The 24,143-nt window shown below is 40.0% G+C and overlaps 1 protein-coding gene across 6 annotated transcripts; it reads left to right on the top strand.

Moving 5' to 3' along the window:
* Positions 1-2,374: 2,374 nt before the first annotated feature.
* LOC306852051 (uncharacterized protein) lies at positions 2,375-5,696 on the top strand. 6 transcript variants are annotated; one of them, XR_013782552.1, is made up of 7 exons: positions 2,375-2,631; positions 3,332-3,440; positions 3,543-3,659; positions 3,774-3,827; positions 3,977-4,093; positions 4,251-4,353; positions 5,034-5,696. XR_013782552.1 is itself a non-coding variant. In XM_079388648.1 (6 exons), exons 1-6 carry the CDS (start codon positions 2,609-2,611, stop codon positions 5,228-5,230), a joined length of 603 nt encoding a protein of 200 aa, XP_079244774.1. In that variant the 5' UTR covers positions 2,567-2,608; the 3' UTR covers positions 5,231-5,696. The 6 variants fall into 6 exon arrangements, 2 of the variants coding, with proteins under 2 accessions (XP_079244774.1, XP_079244775.1); XR_013782555.1 differs by having other exon boundaries at positions 2,567-2,631; positions 3,977-4,077; XR_013782554.1 differs by lacking the exon at positions 3,543-3,659 and having other exon boundaries at positions 2,567-2,631; positions 3,977-4,077.
* Positions 5,697-24,143: the final 18,447 nt, after the last annotated feature.

The following is a 24,143-nucleotide window of genomic DNA, read 5'->3' as shown; positions in this document are numbered from 1 at the left end:
AATGGTAAAAGAGCATTTATCAAGGGCTATAGCTGAACATTATTATTAAGTAACATTGGATGAATATGTATCATTACACAACATTAGTAACATCATGCTATTAATTACCAATCAAAATTGCACAAACACTTCTCGAAACATTTTCTGTGCACTCAAACCTTTGACAATATATAATGGGAAATCTGTCAAGCCAACTGATTTATGGCAGCAAGATTTGCACAAACAATGTAAAAGTAACATACAGAAGTCCTTAATTTCCTTTGCTTCCACATTGGATGCTTTCCATCTCTTGACAAGACGTTCAGTCATGTCAAGTCACCTTTATTTATATAGCTCTTTTAACAATACAGATTGTGTCAAAGCAGTTTTACAGTGTTAAATAAGAAAATAGTGTGTCGATAATGCAGAAGGACTCATCAGTGATGTCATCATCCAGCTCAGTTCAGTTCAAGTAGTATCTGTGCAATCAAGTCAACGATATTGCTGGAAATTAAGTGAGGAATGTTTAGTGAGCAAGTAAAAATACCATACATTTGTAAGCAGTGTTTGCCATGATACCATGATATTGGATTTTGGTTCAACATTTATCTTTACTACATATATTGCCAAAGATTTTAGATTTTTTTTCTCCTGTATGCTCAGAAAATGTTCACATACTGTAAGTGGTTATACAGTATTGATTGTTAAATAAGAGTTGAATGTGTTTTATGTCAAATATCCTGCAAATGTTTGTAACATGTAAAGTTCTGTTAGTTCAAATGAAATCCAGCAATTAGCTAACATGTATTTATTTGTTTGTTTGTTTGATTAATTAATTACTTAGTTGTTATTTATTTTTATTTATTTATTTATTTATTTATTTTATCTCCAATGGTAGCTAAACATCAGATTCAATCTCTAGATAAAATATAAATTAATAATAAAATGTATGATAATAAGAGGAAGAAGAATAAACATACATTAAGATGAAATTTCAATATATTGAAAGTGAAAGATAAATAACATTCCTTATTTGTCATATAGTGGTCTAATGTCTAATTTAATAAGCAGCAGGAGCTATGTAATTTGGTGTCTATGTAAAGATCATAACATGTTAAAGATGAGAACCATTACATGTAAACAGATTGAAAACCAGTGCTAGCTTGTGCATAAATTATTCATACCTCACTGTTCCCTTGGAACTAAGATTTTGGCATTCTGGTCTGTTATCATGTTTTCTGTCTATTGAAAAAGCATACAGATTAACTTCAGTAGGTATTTTGCTTTAAGTGCTATAAGGATCCAAAATTTAGAAGCATCATAAAACAAATCCATATGAATCAAGCATTTGAATCCAAGTCTTATGAAGATGAACAGATTTCATTTAGGATTTTATTTTCAATTAAACAATAATAGACTCACATAACTTACATCACTTATGTTTAACAAGGAAGCTCAAGGCATGTGATGCACAATAACTAATGAGGCTTTTTCTAGCCTGTGGCACAAACATGAACTTCCATGTTCACCATATGTGATATACTCTATATGAGTGATTAAATGTGAATCAAAGCCTACATTAAATCTCTTCATCATATAAAATGATCAAATCACTTGACAATAAACTGGTAAATTAATTTCCACTTTACCTTTATGACCTTTTTGGATCTTTTAAGTTTTGGTTAAAAAAAAGTTGATGGCTTGAACGTGGAAGAACTTACAAGTATTTGCTTTTTGGTTGATCCCTGTCTCCCAGGTGATGATTTGAAAGGACAAAACTCAGCAGGTAAACCAGCTCATAATAACCCAGTCAGTGGTGCAAAGAAAAAGACTGACTGTTGAAATATCTCAGCTGGGTGACACAGAACAGAACAGTATGTCATGTAAAAATCTTTAATGTAAAACAAATCTTTCATGATCTATCAGAATAAAATGACTTAGAACATGATTTATTGTTGATTATTCATTTTTCAAGCCTTCACAGACAGCAGGCTTAAAAGCTTGAAAAGTGAATATGAAAACTGAAAAGGTGAATGTGACAGAGAAAAGGTGAATATACCGCTTCATTCTGCAACCAGCTGGCAAGTAGCATGACTGACACAAGCCGTCTGCAGCCTCTGACAGCACGGCTCCAGCGGGGAGCTGACCTTGAGAAGTAATTTGGTGGATCAATATTTGCCTGCATGTGAAAGCGGAAGAAGAAAGCAGGAGAATAGCTGTTTCTCATTCTTCTCATATAGACTGCGAGAAAGACATGCACATTCACATGCAATGCGTTTATGAGCTGTCTAACAGCTCTGAGTATGATCTGGGTTAATGTTGAAACCATCACTTCCAATAAAAGAGTAACCTGGGGATGACAATCGTTTGAATCAACACTGAAGTCTTTCCACCCGCTTCGGATGTTATCACTCAATTGAATAGGCATTATTAGTGGTTATCAGATCATAGTTATGGACCAGAAGGGTCCTGCTGGTAGCTGAGAAGGCTGTTATCATCTATCCACAAGGTTAATCACCGCACACATGTGTGAAGGTGAAGTTACCACTGGAGGACCAGCAGAGGCGATCATTTCCCCAACAACTGCACGCGGACCAAAGACCAGCGAAATAGTGCAACATGGATTTAGATGACTTCAGGACACATATACAGGTACCGTCTCGTAAAATACTCCATTGTTCCGTGTTTATGAATAAAGTTATTCATTTAAAATTTGCCTATGGTGGGAAAGGGATCGTGTAAAAAGTCCACACGTTTACCATATTTTTACCATAGTAACCGTCACTCGACCATGTCATGTGTGGTCAATGCACAGTAATCACAAAATACACCATGCTTCTCCCACCGTAATCATAATTTTACTGTGGTATTTGTACTTAAAACACAGCAACCTTGATAGTTACTATGAGTTTACCACAGTAACCGTAGATTTACTGTGGTATTTGTAGTTAAACACAATAACCTCGATATTTACTATGAGTTAACCACAATAACCGTGGTATTTGTAGTTCAACACAATAACCTCGATATTTACTATGAGTTTACCTCAGTAACCGTATTTTACTGTGGTATTTGTATTTAAAACACAATAACCTCAATATTTACAATGAGTTTACCTCAGTAACCGTAGTTTTACTGGGGTATTTGTAGTTATAGCAATAATAACAATACTTACCATGTTTTTGTTATGATATGTAGTCGGACACCAAGGTAAGTGATTAACACACAGTGACTTTATTGATTGGCTTAGTGCAGAGAACAGTGCAGCAGGTGTCGAAGGGTGAGTGCTCTTCTTATATATGTTGGTGATGGCAGTGGAAAAGGCACTGAATGGAATCCGTGTGCTTTTCAGGAGTTTGGAGCTGGGCAGACGTGGAGGACCGGAGACTGACCACAGCAGGAGGCAATCTGCACAGAAGATTACAACGGAGCGGAGAACAGAAGATAAGTATGTCAGAATGGTAAGAGAGATTATACTCATTGAGCATTGCTTGGTTGCATTGGAGTCCATGTTGCATAAACGAGATCGGACGATGAAGTGACTGTGGTGAGTGCCTTTATAGTGCTCTTGATGAGGGTGATGATGAGGTGCAGGTGCGCGTGGTTAGAATTCAGGTGATGCAGATCGTGATAGTTGGCTGGGTGGAGAGCCTGGCCGTGCTGTTACAGTTTTTACCACGGTAACTGTTTTTACTGTATACTATTTTTAAAGCCCAGTAACCACAACTCTTTCCACACCTTTAATATGTTTTTGTGAAGTAATTGTAATTCAATATTTTTTTTCTGTCTTGTAGTTAAGTCAGATCACATACTCCAGCAGCTGTTTTAAGAAGCCATCTCTTGTAAAGGTTCTCTCTCTCTCTCTCTCTCTCTCCCTCTCAGCTTTTCCTTTACTATTTTTCCAAACTGTAATCTGTAATTCATTTACACATATTTTGCTCTCTTTCTGTGGTTCATCATGGCATATTATTATAACTCAGAATCAAATTTTGACCAGTTCTTTCAGAAAGCTGCAGGAATTAACAGGGAACTTGAATTTGAAGCTTCCAATGATGATCTTGAAGAAGCTGCCAGGGAGGCTGAAGAAGTCCTTCAAAGGTTCAACCCTTCACAGGTTTTGTTGAACACTTTTAGTAATACCTGATTTGCTTTAATGAACACATCCTTATATTATGTGTTGATCATATCTTTCCTTATAGTCCTTCCTCTCAAATATTTTGTTCACTTTGGTCATTTTTAACACAATGTCTCAATATTTCTCTTCGTTTCAGTTGAAAGGGAAGACCAAAGGAAGGCCTGTCATGGGATTTGAATTTGGCCATACTGTGCGGTTACGGAGAAGACCAAAAGCTGCAAAGGAAAACACTTCCAATGGTACGGCTGTGTTGGTCTGAGCACCTTGACTATTTGCACAGCATTTGATGTTGCTTTAGCTTTGGTTTACATACCACACGGCCCCGTCACGAAGAACCCTCAACAAAGTGTCATGTTGAAGTAGTAATTAATCATACAATTGATCAAATCAGCAAATTCATATGATATTGTACAAGCGTACTCATACAAAATTCTACAGCTTTTACTCCTACTGCTGTCATTGGCCTTTGCCTTAACTCTCATGCAGACTGTGCCCATTGTAAGTAGTCAGAGTGTTTATATCATAAAGTTTATTAAGTCCATTGTATTCTTTATTAATCTTTACAAATTGGTGCTGTCTCTTCCCGTTCTAACAGTACATGATATCTGTCCACACCTCATTTCTTTCCGTGTTGATTTTTATTGAACACGTCTGTCTAAGAAGCAAGAGTCTGGAAATGCTAGTTTAACTTCTCATGTGACAAATCAGATCTTCAGTTAATTTGGCCAAATCAGATCACTTAAAGCTGTTCACAGCAAGAACAAGAAATATAATGGTAAATATTTTAGCATCCACACCAACAGACGATACTGTTCTGTTATACATGCTGCTGTTACAGTATGTTGTTGTCTGCTATTTGTTGTTGTCAGTGTTTTTATTGTTCATCATGTGATAAATTCTTTTTCTTCCTGTCTTGCAGGATTTCTCACAGATTACTCCCATCAGCTCTTCACAATATCAGCCCTTCCAAATGCTTCCACATATCTCTCTCTCCTGTGGCACATCTGCTCTCAGCCCTTTACTGCCAACTTTACTGCATGTCTACTTGTTTTAATTTTTACTTTACAGTCAAGACTCCCATCTCCCACTCCTGTCACGATATATATATATATATAATTGTTAACCATTTGAATTGGTCCTGCATTTAGTCACAATAGAAGCAAACAATGATTACAGGAGAATAATAATTGTAAAATATTAAAATATTGTTCTTAATAATTTTTGCCTATTTGTTTATTATAGGTAAGAAAATAATATATTTTCAGCTGGAGCCTCAAAACTCCTGGTTTGTAAAATATTATTTGACATCTTATGACATTTTCTGTAAACAAATTGTCTTTTTATTTTTGAATATTAGAAAATGTTTTTCTAAAGGCGTTTTATATTGCATATTTCTTAGTTAAATGTTTGTTTCCATGTACATATTAATTACTTTATCAATCAGTCATTGTTTTAAGTTGTTATATTTCACTATAACTGCTTTTGTTTCATAGTGGCACAAACTAGAGAGAGAGTGCTGTTGTGGGCACTATGTTTGTCTTGGAAAAGTTTGACATATCAATAAACATTGGGAAATTCGTAATGTGTGTTTTTTTTTATATTCATGTAGTTCAACTGGCAGAGCTAAGAATGGCAAGGTTATGGGTTCCATTTCAAGGAAACATAAAAGTGAATAATTTTATACCTTTAATACATTATAAATACACTGCAAATGTTACAGAAGCAAACAATAATAGTAGAAAAATACTGCGTATTTGAATAAATATCAGGTGTTTTTTTTGTTGTTGTTTTCTTTTTTGTAAGCAAATGAAACATTTTAACATTTATTATTTATTTTTCACACAGTATATGCACACTTTTAAGTTTAAATATTGTACATTAATTAATATTAGTGTAAACAGTGTATGCAATGGGAACCAATACACCCTTGTTTGAAAAAAAAAAAACACTCTAATCAACAAATTTATTGCTGCATCAGGTTAACCATACGATGCAATCTGTTGTTGCAGTTTTATATTGAGTGGAGACAAATACATCTTTAACTGATTATCTGTCCATTGACCACAAGAACCCGGAAGATCCTGTCATTAATGACCATATATGGACAAGTAAGTGTGACGCTTCTGCTCAACTGAGTTGCCATTGGCTTTGAAGTTCTCTTGGCACTCGTCCCTGTGATTGGACTATCTTTTAACCCAAATTAAAAAACATAATATGTTGCAAAGTACGTTTTGCTGTCATTATTACGTCAATAATACCTTCAGCTAACAATGCAGTGTTGTTGTGTCGTGAGATATTACCACTTTACCGAGATCATAACCCTAACCCTGAGAATAACTTTGTTAAACTACAAATACCAGCACCATCTCTTTCGCGTTTGAATGGCAGAGGCTTATGAGTAATGTAGTTTAAAATGTTTAATAATAAAAAGGGGGAAAATACCATCTTTTTTTAACAAAGGTATATCTAAACATGTTCATTGAGCAAACATGTATGACATATTTAAGAGACAGGCTGAAATTTGCTATTTTACTAAGAGCACTTTTATTAAAACACCTTATACCACCTTTCCATATATGTTTGAAAACTCTGTCCAACATTATTTAATTAACATAGCATAAGTAGTTGTCCTGCCAAATGTCTCAAAACTATAATCAGAATTTGATTTACAGCCATTTGAAAGGTTAATTTTTTTTTTGCTCTTCCATGGGACTCTACGGGGCCCCTGGGGATGGAAGGGCAGTAAAACATGCACAGATCTATTCTCATCACAGACAAGAAACTGTGTTGAGTCAGATTTTTTAGATTGTCTTTTCATCAACTTGCCAATATGTAAGTTGCAAGTCATAGTTATCTTAGAATAAGAATAGACCCCAAAAAATACACATCAGTGCCTATTTGGAATGGGCTCCATTTATTTCATTAGATCAGGAGCAAGAATACAGTGTTGACAGTAAACAAAGACAACAATTTAAACAACCAATACTGTGACACTTTACTGTACTATCATACAATGTTGATGTGTCATTCAGTAAGACAAGATACAGACAGTGTGTGGTTTATGATGCAAAAGCCATACATTTCATGCAATTCAAAGAATTATAATATAAAAGACCTAATTTGTATCTCTGTGTCAAAATTGTTTCATCTTTCGGCGCTAAACATCAGTAATGTCCATCCTCATCTTGCTTATAATACAGTGCAGGATTCATGTTGATCTTTCTCTGGAGCATCACCCTCAGTTGTGCATAAAGTGCCTGTAGCAATACTTCATACAATCTCTTCTAATGCATCTTTCAGCAGTCCCTTCATAACGGAGTAGTTAATATCATCACATATTTATGTCTTAAAACAATAATAGTAATTGTATGTGTTATACAAAATACAAAATTTTACAAAATTAAATGGGTATTTACCAAACACCATCCCTGCAGAATATTCACCATGCTTAATTATCCAACATCGTGTGCAATACTTTACTGGAGAATACAGCATAAAGACAGCTAAAGTAGCATATAAAGATAAATCATATTGAAGAGAAATAAAAAAAAAAAATTTAAAACAGTGAAATGTCCTGAACATCACAGAATCACATTCAGTCCTTCTCATCAGAGCTCTCCTGGTTTTCTTCCTCTTGCTTGTTTTTCCATGTCCCTATCATAATCTTCTTCTTCCATTACTTAAACAATTTGCAATTGTTACCTAGCAACCTACAGTACAACTGACAAACAAAAGACATGTGACCAATTAAAATCAAATCACTTTATTGTCACAATACCATGAACACAAGTGTACAGGTGGTGAAAGTCTTTTGTCCAAACTGCAGCATGACAATATGGATGACAAGTATTGAATATATATGCAACACATATATAAAAGACTCAATACAGGTAGAGAACAACATGGTAAATATTATACTATACAGAGAGCATGAAATGAAAACAATAATAAACACAATAATAAACAGTACACATATACCTTTGCAGTGCAGTACGGTATGAATTAGTGCAAACAGATTGTCAGGGTGCAGAATAATAGTGAGCCAGAGTCCAGTTTTTGTAACTGATAGAGTGCAGTGAATAAGAGGTTGGTGGGGTGTGTGTGGTGTTACTGTTGCGAGTTCAGTTCAGTCTGATTGCCTGTGGAAAGAACATGTCTCGCAGTCTGCTGGTAAAGGTTCTGCCTGATGGTAACGGTGAGAGCAGTCCATGGCTCGGGTGGCTGGAGTCTCTGACGGTCCTCCTCACACACCACCTGGTGTAGATGTCCTGGAGGGACAAACATGTATTTATTGTATTTATTAAATAAAAATATTTTTATTTATAATTGTTGCACTGGACTTGCCATTGATTCTTGTTGGAGGTATGGGCTAAAAAGAATCTTGGAGTTGTTCAGTTGTGAAGTTTCTTTTATGGCCCGTAACATCTGAGCTGTCGCAGTAGAGCTGTTCGTGAATGCAGTCTCCACAGGAGATACCTGATGGGTTCAGACAGCAGTGCAGCACTTGGTGGCCACTGAATTGATATCTTCATCAACTGGCTTCATCCTCCTTCAAACAAACAGACAAAACAATAACAATAACTATAGAGAAATAGTGTTGGTGAATACAGGTGCAGGTGTCAGTATTCACCATATTCAGTCATTTCCTGCCCAAATTACAAAGATGATTTGCTCATTCTAGGAGCTATAAAAATATGTATGTGTGAAAAACTATAACTGCTGACTTGAAGTAACTATAACTTCTGTCTTTTGAGAGATCAACATCAATACTGTACCACACATAACTGCATTGAATAAAGACATACCAATGGGAATGTGCAACTTTCCAGCTCTGTCTTTTCTGTTTGGGCACAAGAAGACCATGTTCATTCCTCATTCACCAGGACTGATTTGACTGGCTTGCTGTGACTGATTTTCTTCTTTCTTGTTTTTGGTCTTCAGCTGTAAAACAAGAAAATATCTATTGACCCCATGCTTAATTATTGTTTTTTATACATAAATTAAGCAGTTATAATAGTAAACTTCAAGCTCAAGTTCCCTAGCAACTCTAGCAGGAGTTCATCTGTATACAACAGATTCAGAGTCTGAGAAAAGGCCATCATGCAGACTATCACTTCATGATGTTTAATTAACAAAGTTCGGGAGGAGCACGTCAGATACTTACCCTAATTAGACACAAGTGGCACGTAATCAAGTTCATCAATACATGGACATAAATACAGCCGTCATACCTCCATTCATTTGATGATTTCTCAGCATCTGGTCCGCACCTCTTGCATCACAGACTCAACTTCTCCCGTCCAAACCACGAGACCTATGCTGGGGATCTTTTCGGATCCTCCGGCCAATCTGCCGACTCCAGGATCGGTCTTTCCCCACCAGACACGGCCGCTGCTCTCTGCTCAACCAGCTACACGCTCTCCTCCACCGGCGTCTTAAGCCCGATTCTGACGGTAATTGTTTCTCAGGGGGACGTAAGTGATTTTCACCATATACAGGAGGTAGTTGGTGATTTAATTGCCGTCCGAATCCAAGACGTCTGTGTTTTTCTCTCACCTCTCCACCTACGGTTTTTGACAAACACCAAGGTCGTGTGGTAATTTAATTGCCGTCCGAATCCACATCTCTGAGTTTACGAGAAGGAATCGATTCAAATTCAGCGTTTAACTCCTTTTGAGCACTCCCGAACACCGTACGGTAACTGTTGTACTTCGGTGTAATTTGCATAAATATTTTATTTCTGAAATGATGGAAGTATTCAAAAGAATAATTCTTCATAACAGCTCCACCACAGCGAGTGAGAGCAGAAAGAGAAGAAGCATGTAAACAATCGAAGTGGGTCATTATTATGGCAGCGGCAAGTATGCAATACCATTTTGAAATGTGTATTATAAACCGATATATATCGCGTATAATTATATACAACTATAGCGCTTATTTTCCTATTTTTAAACAGGAGATTTAAATAATCAAATAATAAATAGGATTATTACATTATAAAATATGCTTGGAATAATAAGAATATATTTTACATAATAAATTGTAAATAAAATTAATTTTATTTACAGCACACAATCATGTGACTGGCCACGTGAGCAGCGCATTCTCTGGTTCTCAGGATCACAGAACTCGCTCCTCCACTGTGAATAAATCGCCGTCCGAATCCATGAGTTTTATCACTGAGGTGATATGTAAATTAATTTTACAGACGTCCATATAAGAAACAATTACCGTCCGAATCTGGCTTATTCGGATGCACGGATTTCATCCCTGCCAACAATTCCTCTGATCGGAATGTAGATTGTATTTAGCCTGAGGCAAACACTGATTAATTCCGAGTTCCGACGCACCGTCCTCGCGGAAGGTAAACAAGCAGATTTACACGATCTTCCATCACCCCGCAAACCATCCAAACTCACTCCTAAATCCACTCCAGCCGCCAATAGATCGAGGAAAGCCCGAAATCGCCTCTCTCGACACCACCATTGTCCCGCTAAAGACCTGGCTTTCCTCAAGCGTCGGGTCTCCGCAGCAGGCCTTCAACGAGCCTGGGCCCCGCCCCAGTTCTCACCGCAGCAAAGCCTCACTCACTTCCTGCTTCGGCTCAGCTCTGCCGGCCGCAGCGTCTTATGCAGCCGGGCCTCTAGCTTCTGTTTCCAGATGCTAGCACGAGGCAGCCTCCGCTAGCGGCGCAACCACCAGTGTTGCCAAATAATCCTCAAGTAAATTCGCTAAAGGCAGGTAATTTGTTGATAAGTTGTTTAAGAGAGGAAAAAAACAAAAGAAGAAACTCAAGCCACTTTTCTGTGGCCTACAGCAGCAGAAGCAAGCACGAGGGTGTCTCCGCTTGCAATACAAGCCCACACATTTCAGTCGTTTTCCTCCCGCTACTAATAACCCCTTTTGTCCTTTTCAGCAGCCTCCAGCTCCAGTGGCAGACACTAGCGTGAGGCTACCTCCGTTAGCAGAGCAGCTACACAAGTTTTTTCCGGACTCCCTTCCTATGGCCTACAGCCACAGCAAGTGACGCAAGTGCAAGGCTGCATCCGCTTGCAACACAGACCCACACATCTTTTTCTCATACTCCCCTTTTTCTCTAACGCTTCTATCAGTTTCCCAATAGGCTATAATCATTTGTATAAATTATCAAAAATAACATATGGTTTTGTTAAACTCAATATAATGTATTAAACATATCGTGCACATACGCATTACATCAAAGCCTACAGAGGGCTCCAATAGCTAGACAATCGTCTATATCAGTGGTTCTCGGGCCCCCCGGCCGCTGTGCGTCTTTGTGTGTCTCTCTCACGGGCCACGCCCATTTCAAGTCTTGCAGACTCTATCAATGAGCTGATGAGTTGGATCGGGTGTGTTAAGTGGGGGGGGGGGGGCATGCAGAGTGTGCTGTAAGAACTGGTCTTACTTCTGATACGCACACACCTATTTTCAACACATTCCTGAAGCAGGATCAAAGCTCTCATTCCAGCGCCCATCACTTCGAACCCCCTTTTCTCCTGGGACCATAAAACCAGGATATATGGAACAGTCACATCTGGATGCGTTTAAGAGAAGAGCCATTTTAAGCGCCTGGCTGCTTTCATCATAAAGTCGGACGAAGAAAACTCCCTTTTTGTCACTTTTGAAAAAAAACAGAACTCATACTCCCGGATTTTACTTTACGTGGCGCCACGTACTCCCCTAAACCTAACTCCGTTAAGCGCCGTAATTCAAGAAAAGTAATCGCTGAAGGAGTGACCTTTTAAGACCTTGTGCTTCTCCCAAAGGAGGGGGGAAACGCGCCTGTTTTTCTCCGGCTATCGAAACAGGCAAAGATAGCCACACCTTTGCTTAAGGATATTGTGTGTTTTTAAAAGGGACAAAGTTATACTGGTTTCTGCTACTGAAACAAATTATACTCTAAAACAAAAACACTATAGACAATATAGGTACAACCTATATGAAGAATGTTTTTGTTTGTGACATTTATAAGCTTGTTGCGTTATTTTGAACTTATGGTAATCTTTTTCCAAAATGTATAACTTTAACTGATCACTAGATGTTCAGTTCACATGCTCGATGTGTTTATTTAGGATAATTTCATCTATGGCTTTAACCGCGTAATGAATACAAAGGATATATGTATTTTTGTGCATATCAAAAATATAAGTGTTTGGTTTCAGATAAAAGCTGATTTCATGAATAATAATATGGTGTGAATGAAAATGATCTTTTCTCTGCAAGGTATGATCATAATATGAATAGAAATCTGCTGTTAATAAGTTTTCATGTGATAAATAACTGAACGGACAATTTATGCATAGAAAGAAACGCAGCTGTGCAGGGCGGGGCTCTGCCCCACAGAAACACTTGCGATTGGATCAAACGCCCCACAGGAAGAATCCGATTGGATCAGGCGCCCGTGGGCAGATCCCAAATCGGCCCGTTAAAAACCAGATGCACAACTGAAAAAGGGTTGGAGTTGAAAAACTGAAAAGGAAGAGCTCACGCTCACCTCGCTCGTCTCTCGTTCTGCTCACGCGCTGCAAAGCGCTTCTGGCCACTAACATCACGGCTGAGCATTGCCACCGCGATCAAAGTTCAAATTTGAAAGAAACTAACATCTGAAGCCAAGAACCGAACGACTTCCTGAGAGCTTCATCGAGTCAGAGCGAAGCCCTCCAACCACTGAAGAGTACCCTTGTGACACGACCTACCAAGCAGCCAATCCGCGCACGGTCCGTCTCAAACCCGGAAAGAACTGACCTCGACTGAGAGCAAAGTTGAAGCAGAGACTCCTTGAACCGAAGAAAAGCCTGAACTCGACTGAAAGCAAAAGGCAAAGTAAGGCAAAATCTCTTAAATTGGCTGAAACTGGTTATATCTATCTTTTAAGAGTAAGGATAAAGAGTTCCTGCGTGTGATTTCCCTCAGGTTGAAACGAGCATTAGAACCTAAGACTCTCTTCAGATCAGAACAATCCATTGCAACGAATGTGTGTGTTTATGTCTTTTGTTTTGTGTTGTCTAATGTAGTAGTGTGTTAGAGTAGTAAATAAACTTTGATTCCATTAAGAAATCTCTTGTCTGTTGCTATGTGATTCTTCAAATCTTAATTATTTGCCAAAAAGATCGCGTTACCTACGCTCATGAGCTTGATAACTAAAGTTAACTATTTGGGTTGTTTTATCGTTGGCCAGCGAATAAGATAAACCAATTGTTAAGAAATAACGTGCTGATTTTAATACTTGCTGGACAAGTCGTTAATAAGGTATCGTTAACCAGGTATAAGTTGGACATTCTGATTAATAGCAATTAATCATATTAATCATCTTAAGAGTGATTCCCTAAAAGCTAGAATAAAGATAAGTGCTTAGAACACTACAGTGCTGTGGATTGGGGTCCCCGGGATGAGTTGAGAACCTCTGCTCTATATGCCACCGTGCGATCTTATCCTCGTTCGGCTAAAACATCCATACAAATGTCCACCTAATCTCTAACATTTTTCAATGTCTTTATGACAGAAATGCAGCATCAGTCGTAAATTATTTTACCTAACTCCTCTTCTACCACGCTAAAATCCAACCCGCTCCCTAAAGTCGCAAAACTCCGGACTTTTGGTAGCACCTAGGATAGCAAAATCCACTATAGGAGGTAGAGATTTTTCACACTTGGCTCCCAAACTGTGGAATAGCCTTCCTGATTACGTTCGGGGTTCAGACACACTCTCTCTGTTTAAATCTAGATTAAAGACACATCTCTTTAGCCAAGCATTCACATAATGCATTTTATAATCTCGTACTTCAGTTATATCTGCTCAAATGTACATTATCATTCCTTAACTTGGGTTGAACAAATCTGTTTCATCCAAGCAAAAAATGCAGCTAAGCTAATTATGTCTCTATTTGTTTCTCTGTTTCTACCACGGGATTAACATACTGTGGTAACTAAGAATTACAGAAGCTTCAGTCTGGATCCAACCCTTAAATAATCTGAGATGACTGAACACCTGAGGAAGATAATGCCAACTCCTCAGAGGATGCCAATATAAAGACAACATACAGAATTACCCAATTTTGCCATAACTTAAATATTAAGTTTCTGCAATATATAAATATATTGTGGAAACTTAATTTCCCGCAGAGCTGCTTTGCGACGATTTGTATCATATAGCGCTATACAAATAAACTTGAACGTAAATTATTGGATATGGAAATCAACAGTTGCCATTTTTAAAATTATCCATTACGTTCAGCCGTTTCACTGAAATAAACTGTTCAGCTTTCCCCTAAGCGGCGCAAATTAAACGAGGGTTCACGATCAGCTCTTCGTTGACCGCCGTCTCAGCATTAGCCCATTGGAGTGGCTGATAGGAAATTCTGGGGTAGAAAACACCTAATCGATTTGTCAGCTCCGCATAACTACGAGTTTCAGCATGAAAACCTTGATTCCCCTCGACGAATTCTCTCCCAATAGTAGGACATTGATCACGCAATCCATGATAAATCATGGGTCTTAGCACCTGGCTGGCAAAGTCGACATCACCTCCAAGCCATACCTATCTGTTCGGCGAGGCTTACCCGTCTGACACAGCGAGCATTGATCTCCAGTCAGATGCCGGCGAGAGCCTCCCGGCCGAGCTAACCTTGCCTTTTTCTGTCCGACTACCAGCAAAGCTTATCAGTCCGATGCATGAGTATTGATCTCCCGTCGGACACCGTTTTCAGTTTAGCCCTTTGTCGGGTTTCTGAGATGCTCAGAGCTCACCATCTCCTCTAAATTTGATCCGGACACCAACCCCACTATCTCAGACCTAAGAGTTCTCTATAGCGAAACCATTTCATAGGAGAGAAAACAAATACAAATAAATAAAACTTTTAACGGTGCGAGCCTTCCAACTGTCAAAGCTTACCTTTTCGAGTCTCACGCTCGGCGAGGCTCACCCATCCAACCCGGGAGCCTCCATCTCCCGTGGGTCGATGGCCAGAGCCTCCCAGCCGGACAACTTACCTTTTCCATCCTGCGGCCGGAGAGCCTTACCCATCCTAGCTGTGAGTATCCATCTCCAGTCGGGTGACGGCAAGAGCCTCCCAGCCACCCAACTATACCTTTCCGTCTTTACCTGTCCGATACGCGAATCCCAATCTCCCGACAGACGCCGGCGATACAATCCCAGCCAGACAACATTACCTTTTCAAGTCTCAAGCTTGGTGACGCTTACCCGTCCGACACAGTAGTACTGTGCTCCCCTCGGACGTCGGCGAGAGCCTCCCAGCTAGATAACTTACCTTTTCCATCCCGCGGCCGGCGAGACTTACCCATCCAGACTGCGAGTGTTATCTCCAGTCAGATGTCGGCGAGAACCTCCCGACCACCCAACGGATTTTCTGTCTTAACCTGTCCAACAGAGGGAGTCTTAATCTTCTGACAGACGCTGGTGAGAGCACTCCCGGCCAGACATCCTTACCTTTTCAAGTCCCAAGCTCAGCGAGGCTTACCCGTCAGACGTCAGCGAGAGCCTCCCAGCCCGACATCTTACCTTTTCCATCCTGCGGCCGGCGAACTTACCCATACAGACTGCGAGTACCCATCTCCAGTCTGTGGACGGTGAGGTCTCCCGACCACTAAACTTTACCTTTCCGTCTAGCCAGTTCGATTCGATGAGCCCAGATATCCCGACGAACGCCGGTGAGAGCCCTCCCGGCAGACAACCTTACCTTTTCAAATCCCTGGCTCGGCAAGGCTTACCCATCCGACCTACGAGTATTGAGCTCCCGTCAGGATGTTGGCGAGAGCCCCAGCCTGGCAAACTTACATTTTCTATCCACCCGCACCACCATATCGAACCCCCGTCGATCACTACATGCCGGTCGGTCAAGCAACTTAGCTTTCAGTCCACTACCGGTGAGGCCGAACCATCTGACCTGCGAGTATTGATCTCCTGTCAGATGACGCAGAAGCCTCCTGGCTGGACAACCTCACCTTTTCCTACTATGTCAGCGAGGTTAACCCATCAAACGGGTGGGCACGCCCACCAGTTGGATGACGGTAAAACTTCCTGACCTAACTTTACCCTTTCGTCTTTACGTGTCCGACACAGCGAGTCTTGATCTCCCGTCGGACGCCGGTGAGAGCACTCCCGGCCAGACACCTTACCTTTTCAAGTCCCACGCTTGGCTATGCTTACCCGTCCAATACAGCGAGTATTGTGCTCCTGTCGGGCGTCGGCGAGAGCCTCCCAGCCAGACCTTATTGTTTTCATCCTACGGACGGCGAGACTTACCCGTTCGACTCAGGGAGTATTGGGATCCCGGAGAGAGTCGGTGACAGTTTTGCCTCCCACCTAATTTTACGTCTGACAGGCAGCGAGGCCCAACCCTACCGCTACGGGTCTCGTCCGCCCGCCAAACATTGTCCAACTATCCCTTCTATCCCCACATCTTTTCCCCCCGCCTGGTGAAGCTTACCCATTCGATGTCCTGAGTCTCCATCTCCCATCGGAGTCTGCGAGAGCCAAACCAGTCCCGGGTTTTCTCTTCTCCCTACCCGCCCGGCGAGGACCTTCCGGCCGACACATAGCCTTGGTCTCGTGTCGGACATCGACGCAGTTCTCCCGGCTGGGCTCCTATACTTGCCACCCACAGGCATGCTTATCCATTCGATGCCGTGAGTCTTGATCTCCCATCGGATGTTGCGAGAGCATCCTTGTCGGATGGCCCAAACTCTTTTTACCTGCCAAACCAATAGGTCCTACTCGTCCGACGACGGAGTATTGTGCTCTAGTCGGAGGCTTCATGGGTCCTCTTGGTCAGATAAACGCCCTCTGTCCTCTGATTAGCAGGGGCTGACAGCCAGTAGGGCCCGTACGCCGACTCCGTGATCTGTCCCACTGCAGGCAACTCGGGTCCTCCTGGTCAGGGCATCAATCACGCTGCTCCTCCAATCGGCGGGCAAGGCTCACCCGTCCCAACGTGATGAGCAACCGTTGAGCTTCGGTTTGAGCCCTCCCTGACCGGTCACCCTCAACCACGCAGTTCACACCAGCGGCCGGAGGGGCCTACTCATGCATGCCAAACTGCTCCCTCAGAGCACTCAGGCTCCCCCGGCCCATCATCTACGCTACTCTTATACCAGCTCCCGCCAGATCTCCAGTGCGTATTTTGGGGGGGAATCTCAGATGGCGGCTGTCCAATATTGTTTTTGGGGGGTACTTCGGGCAGTTCCCGAGCACGGAGCCCTTCCCCAGGACAGCACGCCAATAACGTATTACCATACTCGCCAAATACGCATTACGTTTATCGTGCTAAATATATGTAAGTGTGAACTCGTGAAATGATGTTTAATTAACAAAGTTCGGGAGGAGCACGTCAGATACTTAGCCGAATTAGACACAAGTGGAACGTAATCAAGTTCATCAATACATGGATATAAATACAGCCGTCATACCTCCATTCACTTGACGATTACTCAGCATCCCTCCACCACCCCTTCTCCTCCATTTCCATTCAGTTCTCACCACATGGGGGGTACTCTGGGTTCGGGCAGTTCCCGAGCACGGAGCCCTTCCCCAGGACAGCACGCCAATAATGTATTACCATACTCGCCAAATACGCATTACGTTTATCGTGCTAAATTTATGTAAGTGTGAACTCGTGAACTAACTTATAATAGAATATAAAAGAATGTAAGTGAGTGACAGAGTAAAGGAATAGGATGAAGAGCAATAGGCAAAGAAAGGCAACATTTTGATCACAAGTTTAACAGAATGAGAGGAAAGCAGCATTAGAAAAAACTGTATTCTTGAATAGCAAGTTATATTAATATGAATTATTTTAAATATGATTACATGCTGCCGGTATTGTTGTAAGCAATTTAAAGGTCTCTTCACACCAAGGATGAGTCCACACCGCAGCTATTTAACATTCAATGATACAGAGGAAAAATATCATTGGAATCTCTTCCAGAACAACTTTTTCAAGCTGATGAACAATAAAAACATTGACAACAACAAATAGCAGACAACAACATACTGTAACAGCAGCATGTATAACAGGAAACAGAACAGTATCGTCTTTTGGTGTGGATGCTAAAATATTTACCATTATATTTCTTGTTCTTGCTGTGAACAGCTTTAAGTGATCTGATTTGGCCAAATTAACTGAAGATCTGATTTGTCACATGAGACGTTAAACTAGCATTTCCAGACTCTTGCTTCTTAGACAGACATGTTCAATAAAAATCAACACGGAAAGAAATGAGGTGTGGACAGATATCATGTACTGTTAGAACGGGAAGAGACAGCACCAATTTGTAAAGATTAAGAAAGAACTTTAAGATATAAACACTCTGACTACTTACAATAGGCACAGTCTGCATGAGAGTTAAGGCAAAGGCCAATGACAGCAGTAGGAGTAAAAGCTGTAGAATTTTGTATGAGTACGCTTGTACAATATCATATGAATTTGCTGATTTGATCAATTGTATGATGAATTACTACTTCAACATGACACTTTGTTGAGGGTTCTTCGTGACGGGGCCGTGTGGTATGTAAACCAAAGCTAAAGTAACATCAAATGCTGTGCAAATAGTCAAGGTGCTCAGACCAACACAGCCGTACCATTGGAAGTGTTTACCTTTGCAGCTTTTGGTCTTCTCCGTAAACGCACAGTATGGCCAAATTCAAATCCCATGACAGGCCTTCCTTTGGTCTTCCCTTTCAACTGAAACGAAGATAAATATTGAGACATTGTGTTAAAAATGACCAAAGTGAACAAAATATTTGAGAGGAAGGACTATAAGGAAAGATATGATCAACACATAATATAAGGATGTGTTCATTAAAGCAAATCAGGTATCACTAAAAGTGTTCAACAAAACCTGTGAAGGGTTGAACCTTTTGAAGGACTTGTTCAGCCTCCCTGGCAGCTTCTTCAAGATCAGCATTGGAAGCTTCAAATTCAAGTTCCCTGTTAATTCCTGCAGCTTTCTGAAAGAACTGGTCAAAATTTGATTCTGAGTTATAATAATATGCCATGATGAACCACAGAAAGAGAGCAAAATATGTGTAAATGAATTACAGATTACAGTTTGGAAAAATAGTAAAGGAAAAGCTGAGAGGGAGAGAGAGCGAGAGAGAGAGAGAACCTTTACAAGAGATGGCTTCTTAAAACAGCTGCTGGAGTACAAGACAGAAAAAAAATATTGAATTACAATTACTTCACAAAAACATATTAAAGGCGTGGAAAGCGTTGTGGTTACTGGGCTTTAAAAATAGTATACAGTAAAAACAGTCACCGTGGTAAAAACATGGTAAGTATTGTTATTATTGCTATATACAAATACCACAGTAAAACTACATTTACTGAGGTAAACTCATAGTAAATATCAAGGTTATTGTGTTTTAAATACAAATACCCCAGTAAAATTACAGTTACTGAGGTAAACTCATTGTAAATATTGAGGTTATTGTGTTTTAAATACAAATACCACAGTAAAACTAGTTACTGAGGTAAACTCATTGTAAATATTGAGGTTATTGTGTTTTAAATACAAATACCACAGTAAAACTACGGTTACTGAGGTAAACTCATTGTAAATATATAGGTTATTGTGTTTTAAATACAAAAACCACAGTAAAATACGGTTATTGAGGTAAACTCATTGTAAATATTGAGGTTATTGTGTTTTAAATACAAATACCACAGTAAAACTATGGTTACTGAGGTAAACTCATTGTAAATATTGAGGTTATTGTGTTTTAGATACAAATACCACAGTAAAACTACGGTTACTGAGGTAAACTCATTGTAAATATATAGGTTATTGTGTTTTAAATACAAAAACCACAGTAAAATACGGTTATTGAGGTAAACTCATTGTAAATATTGAGGTTATTGTGTTTTAAATACAAATACCACAGTAAAACTACGGTTACTGAGGTAAACTCATTGTAAATATTGAGGTTATTGTGTTTTAAATACAAATACCACAGTAAAACTATGGTTACTGAGGTAAACTCATAGTAAATATTGAGGTTATTGTGTTTTAAATACAAATACCACAGTAAAACTACGGTTACTTAGGTAAACTCATTGCAAATATTGAGGTTATTGTGTTTTAAATACAGATACCACAGTAAAACTACGGTTACTTAGGTAAACTCATTGCAAATATTGAGGTTATTGTGTTTTAAATACAGATACCACAGTAAAACTACAGTTACTGAGGTAAACATTGTAAATATTGAGGTTATTGTGCTTTCACTATAAATACCACAGTAAATCTACGGTTACTGAGGTAAACTCATAGTAAATAGAGGTTATTGTGTCTTAACTACAAATACCACACTATGGTTACTGAGGTAATATCATAGTAATCATCAAGGTTGCTGTGTTTTAAGTACATGTAGCGCCCCCCCCCCCACCCCCCCACCCTTAACCTTTAATAGGGCGGAGCACCCAGGTTCAGGGCTCTGAACCGGTTCAAGGAACGAAAACGAAAACCGGAAACGAACGAAATTTTGACTGGAACAGAACCGGAAACAGAAACTAAATCAAATTTTATAGTTCCGAACAGAATCGAAAATTTGAAATGGCCATTAACCGGTTAATAACGTTATTTTATCGTTCCATTTAATATTTTAAATTTGCTGTCAACCAATCACGAATTCAAGTAGTACAGACTATACAAATGTGATGCTGACGCATCCAGCGAGTGAAATGCCCGCCCGTGCTTCAACTTCAACTTCAACTTTATTTATAAAGCACTTTCAATACCACAATGTGGAGACCAAAGTGCTGTACAGGAAGATTAAATAAAAATATAATAATAAAGACAAGCATAAAACATCATAAACACATACCATAACAACAACAACAGAACAAATTACAAAACATTTTCAAATGCTAATGTAAACAAATTAGTTTTAAGCGCACTCTGAAATACAGGAAGTGTAGGAGAAGATTTTACAGACAGAGGAAGATCATTCCAAAGCCTAGGAGCAGCAACAGAAAAGGCCCGATCACCTTTGCATTTTAAACGAGATCGAGGGACCATCAGATGTAATTGATCATTAGAATGCAAAGACCTATTGGATTGATGCAAACTGATTAAATCAGAAATATACTCTGGTGCTAAACCATGCAAAGCTTTAAAAACATATAATAGCACTTTATAATGAATCCTGTATCGTACAGGAAGCCAGTGTAATTTGATAAGCACAGGAGTAATATGCTCTCTCTTCTTGGTTCCCGTTAATTCTCAGCACATAGAGACACCTTCACCTAGATATCACACTATAGAGACTGTGTCTGTTCCCCAAACTAGAAAATACAGAAAACGTCCAAACCAAATTAAGAGTAACAATGTAATTGATGTTCAACAAATAAAAAAACAGATATAATACAGATAAACACATGATAAAGCTTGGCTTATTGAATATTAGATCCCTTTCTACAAAGGCACTTTTTGTAAATGATATGATCACTGACCATAAACTAGATGTGCTTTGTTTGAGAGAAACCTGGCTAAAACCAGATTACATTACTTTAAACTAGTCTACCCCCAAGATTACTGTTACAAACATGAACCGCGTCCAAAAGGTAAAGGGGGAGGTGTTGCTACAATTTATAGCAATATTTTCAGTATTTCTCAGAGGTCGGATTTCAAGTATAATTTGTTCGCAGTAATGGTGCTTCATATAACTTTATCCAAAGAAACAAGTATTAATGATAAAACTATCTGAGTTAGTGCTGGCTGCAGATAAAGTTCTAATTGTTAGTGATTTGAATATCCATGTTGATAATGAAAAAGATTTGTTGGGAGCAGCATTTATAGATATTCTAAACTCTATTGGTGTTAAACAACACGTGTCAGGACCTACTCATTGTCGAAATCATACTCTAGATTTAATACTGTCATATGGAATTGATGGTGAGAGCCACTGCAGTAGAGGGATTTACTAGGGCCGTGTAGGGGGAGTGCCACGTCTTTGTGAGTTCTTCATGAGCTGCAGGCAAGAACTGCAGAGAGGTGAGAGGACTGTTGACGGCTTCCCGGCAGGTACCACTCATCTAACAGGCTGTGGGCGGGCTCTTCCGGAGCCCAGATCCTCTACTGCATTTGACAGGGCACGGATGAGTTCAGCATCCAGTCTCAGCCTCGCAGGTTAATAAGGGGACAGGGCTTTGGGCTCTCCACCAGAACTTCCTCACTCTTCCGCATCAGACACTGCCAAGGACATGGAGTCGTCGGCGATATCATCCTCCTCAGACGCGCAGAATGAGATCAAGTCGCTCGCAGCCAAAGAGGGGTGCTGGTCAAACAGGCGAGACGGGACCACGCAGGGAGGGTGGGGCACGCAGGCTGAGAAGGACCCACTGCTCCACTGTTTCTTCCTCTTAAGAGAGAAAGGAAATGGGAGAGCTGGGGGGGGGGCACCTTTGTGAAAAAAGGCGATCCGCGAGCGGAGACGGGAAAGACTCATGCAATGGGATCATGAGCCTTCAGTGAGTGCAGCCCCTGCGTGGGCGCTGCCCAGACAGGCAACGCACTCACTGTGCCCGTTCGCCGCTTTCAAGGGGTCCTTGCATGAACCACACTCACGGTGTGACTCACGGTGCAACAACTAGAGCTGAAATTTGCTCTCGGATTCGCTCTTCACGGGGCAGATGGCCGCAGGGATTCCTCGCTGCTGGCCGTCTTTGACAGCGACGAGCATAGCTGGAGCTTTTTTCCTGAGCTTCTTCTTCTTGGCTTCTTCCAGAGTCAGCCAATAGATGATCCTCGATGCTGAAGGAGAATGATCTGATGAATGGTGCTCTGAGCTGACTTCTACAGCAGTCGGCTCCACCCTTTCTGGCGGGCTAAAGCTCCATTGGTTTGTGCAGCTACACAAACATGAACAAATCAGGCTTCAGTACAGAGTAATACTGGAGTTTTCCCCATATGCGTTTTCACACAATGGGAGAGACCATTCAAAAGGGAACTGAATACATTTTAGCAAGTTTCAACCACTGAATTTTTTATTTCAGCTTCTGTGTTCTCTAAAGTCCTAAAAAAGTATTTTAATGTTTTTTATTTAAAATTATATTTAAGGAAATTGTATAATTATATACATTTACATTTACATTTAGTCATTTGGCAGACGCTTTTATCCAAAGCGACTTACAATTGGGGAATACAAAAAGCGATTCATCTTGAAGAGGCAGTCAGACAGAGGAAGTGCTCGTAACACCAAGTCTCAGTCATTGTTCAAATAAGTGCAAGCTAGTAGGCGGAGAGAAAGATAGAGGGAAAGGGTTTTTTTTTTTTTTTTGAGTTTAGGATGAAGTCAAGTACTGCCGAAAGAGATGAGTTTTCAGTTGTTGCTTGAAGGTTGCCAGGGATCCGGCGTTCCGGATAGGGGTGGGAAGATTATTCCACCAGCCAGGAATAATCTTCCCACCCCTATATAAGCATTATTTTGAAAAAAATATTAAAAAGTTATATTTAAAATAAATCATATAATTCCACTTCCAGTCTTATCCAAATACAAACAAATACAAAATAATGTTGAGACTGCTACAGATACAGATACAGAAGTTGTGTCCCAAATGACACACCATGTTTGGCACTAGTGTAATTAAAAGTTCATGAAAATGGCAAACCCCCCACCTTAAAATATGAGAGCTTTATACATTTCCATTTAGAGGCGGGAATCTACCTAGACTGAAAAGGTTTGAAAATGTTTAAAGTGTCATGGGCTCCTGTTTATTATTTCAGTAGAGGTCTGCAGGAATACGTCTATTCATGTGTATAGTGATGTAATATTTCCAAACTGCTAGGAGGAACATACTTAATACTGCAGTTAATGCAGAGACAAGCAGATAACGCAAATAATTGAGATGATTTTGTTGACTTTATATTGTTGTGTATTTTCTTGCAGGTAAGATTAATTCAATATATTACAAGTTAAAGCATCCATGAACATTTCTCGTCTGCACTTTGATGTTAAGTTGTTTTGATCACCAAAACAGTGTTTTAATTACTTG

This window comes from Barbus barbus, assembly GCF_936440315.1.
Source record: "Barbus barbus genome assembly, chromosome: 32".
NCBI classification, from domain to species: Eukaryota; Metazoa; Chordata; class Actinopteri; order Cypriniformes; family Cyprinidae; genus Barbus; species Barbus barbus.
This window is presented reverse-complemented; position numbering and strand designations above follow the sequence as displayed.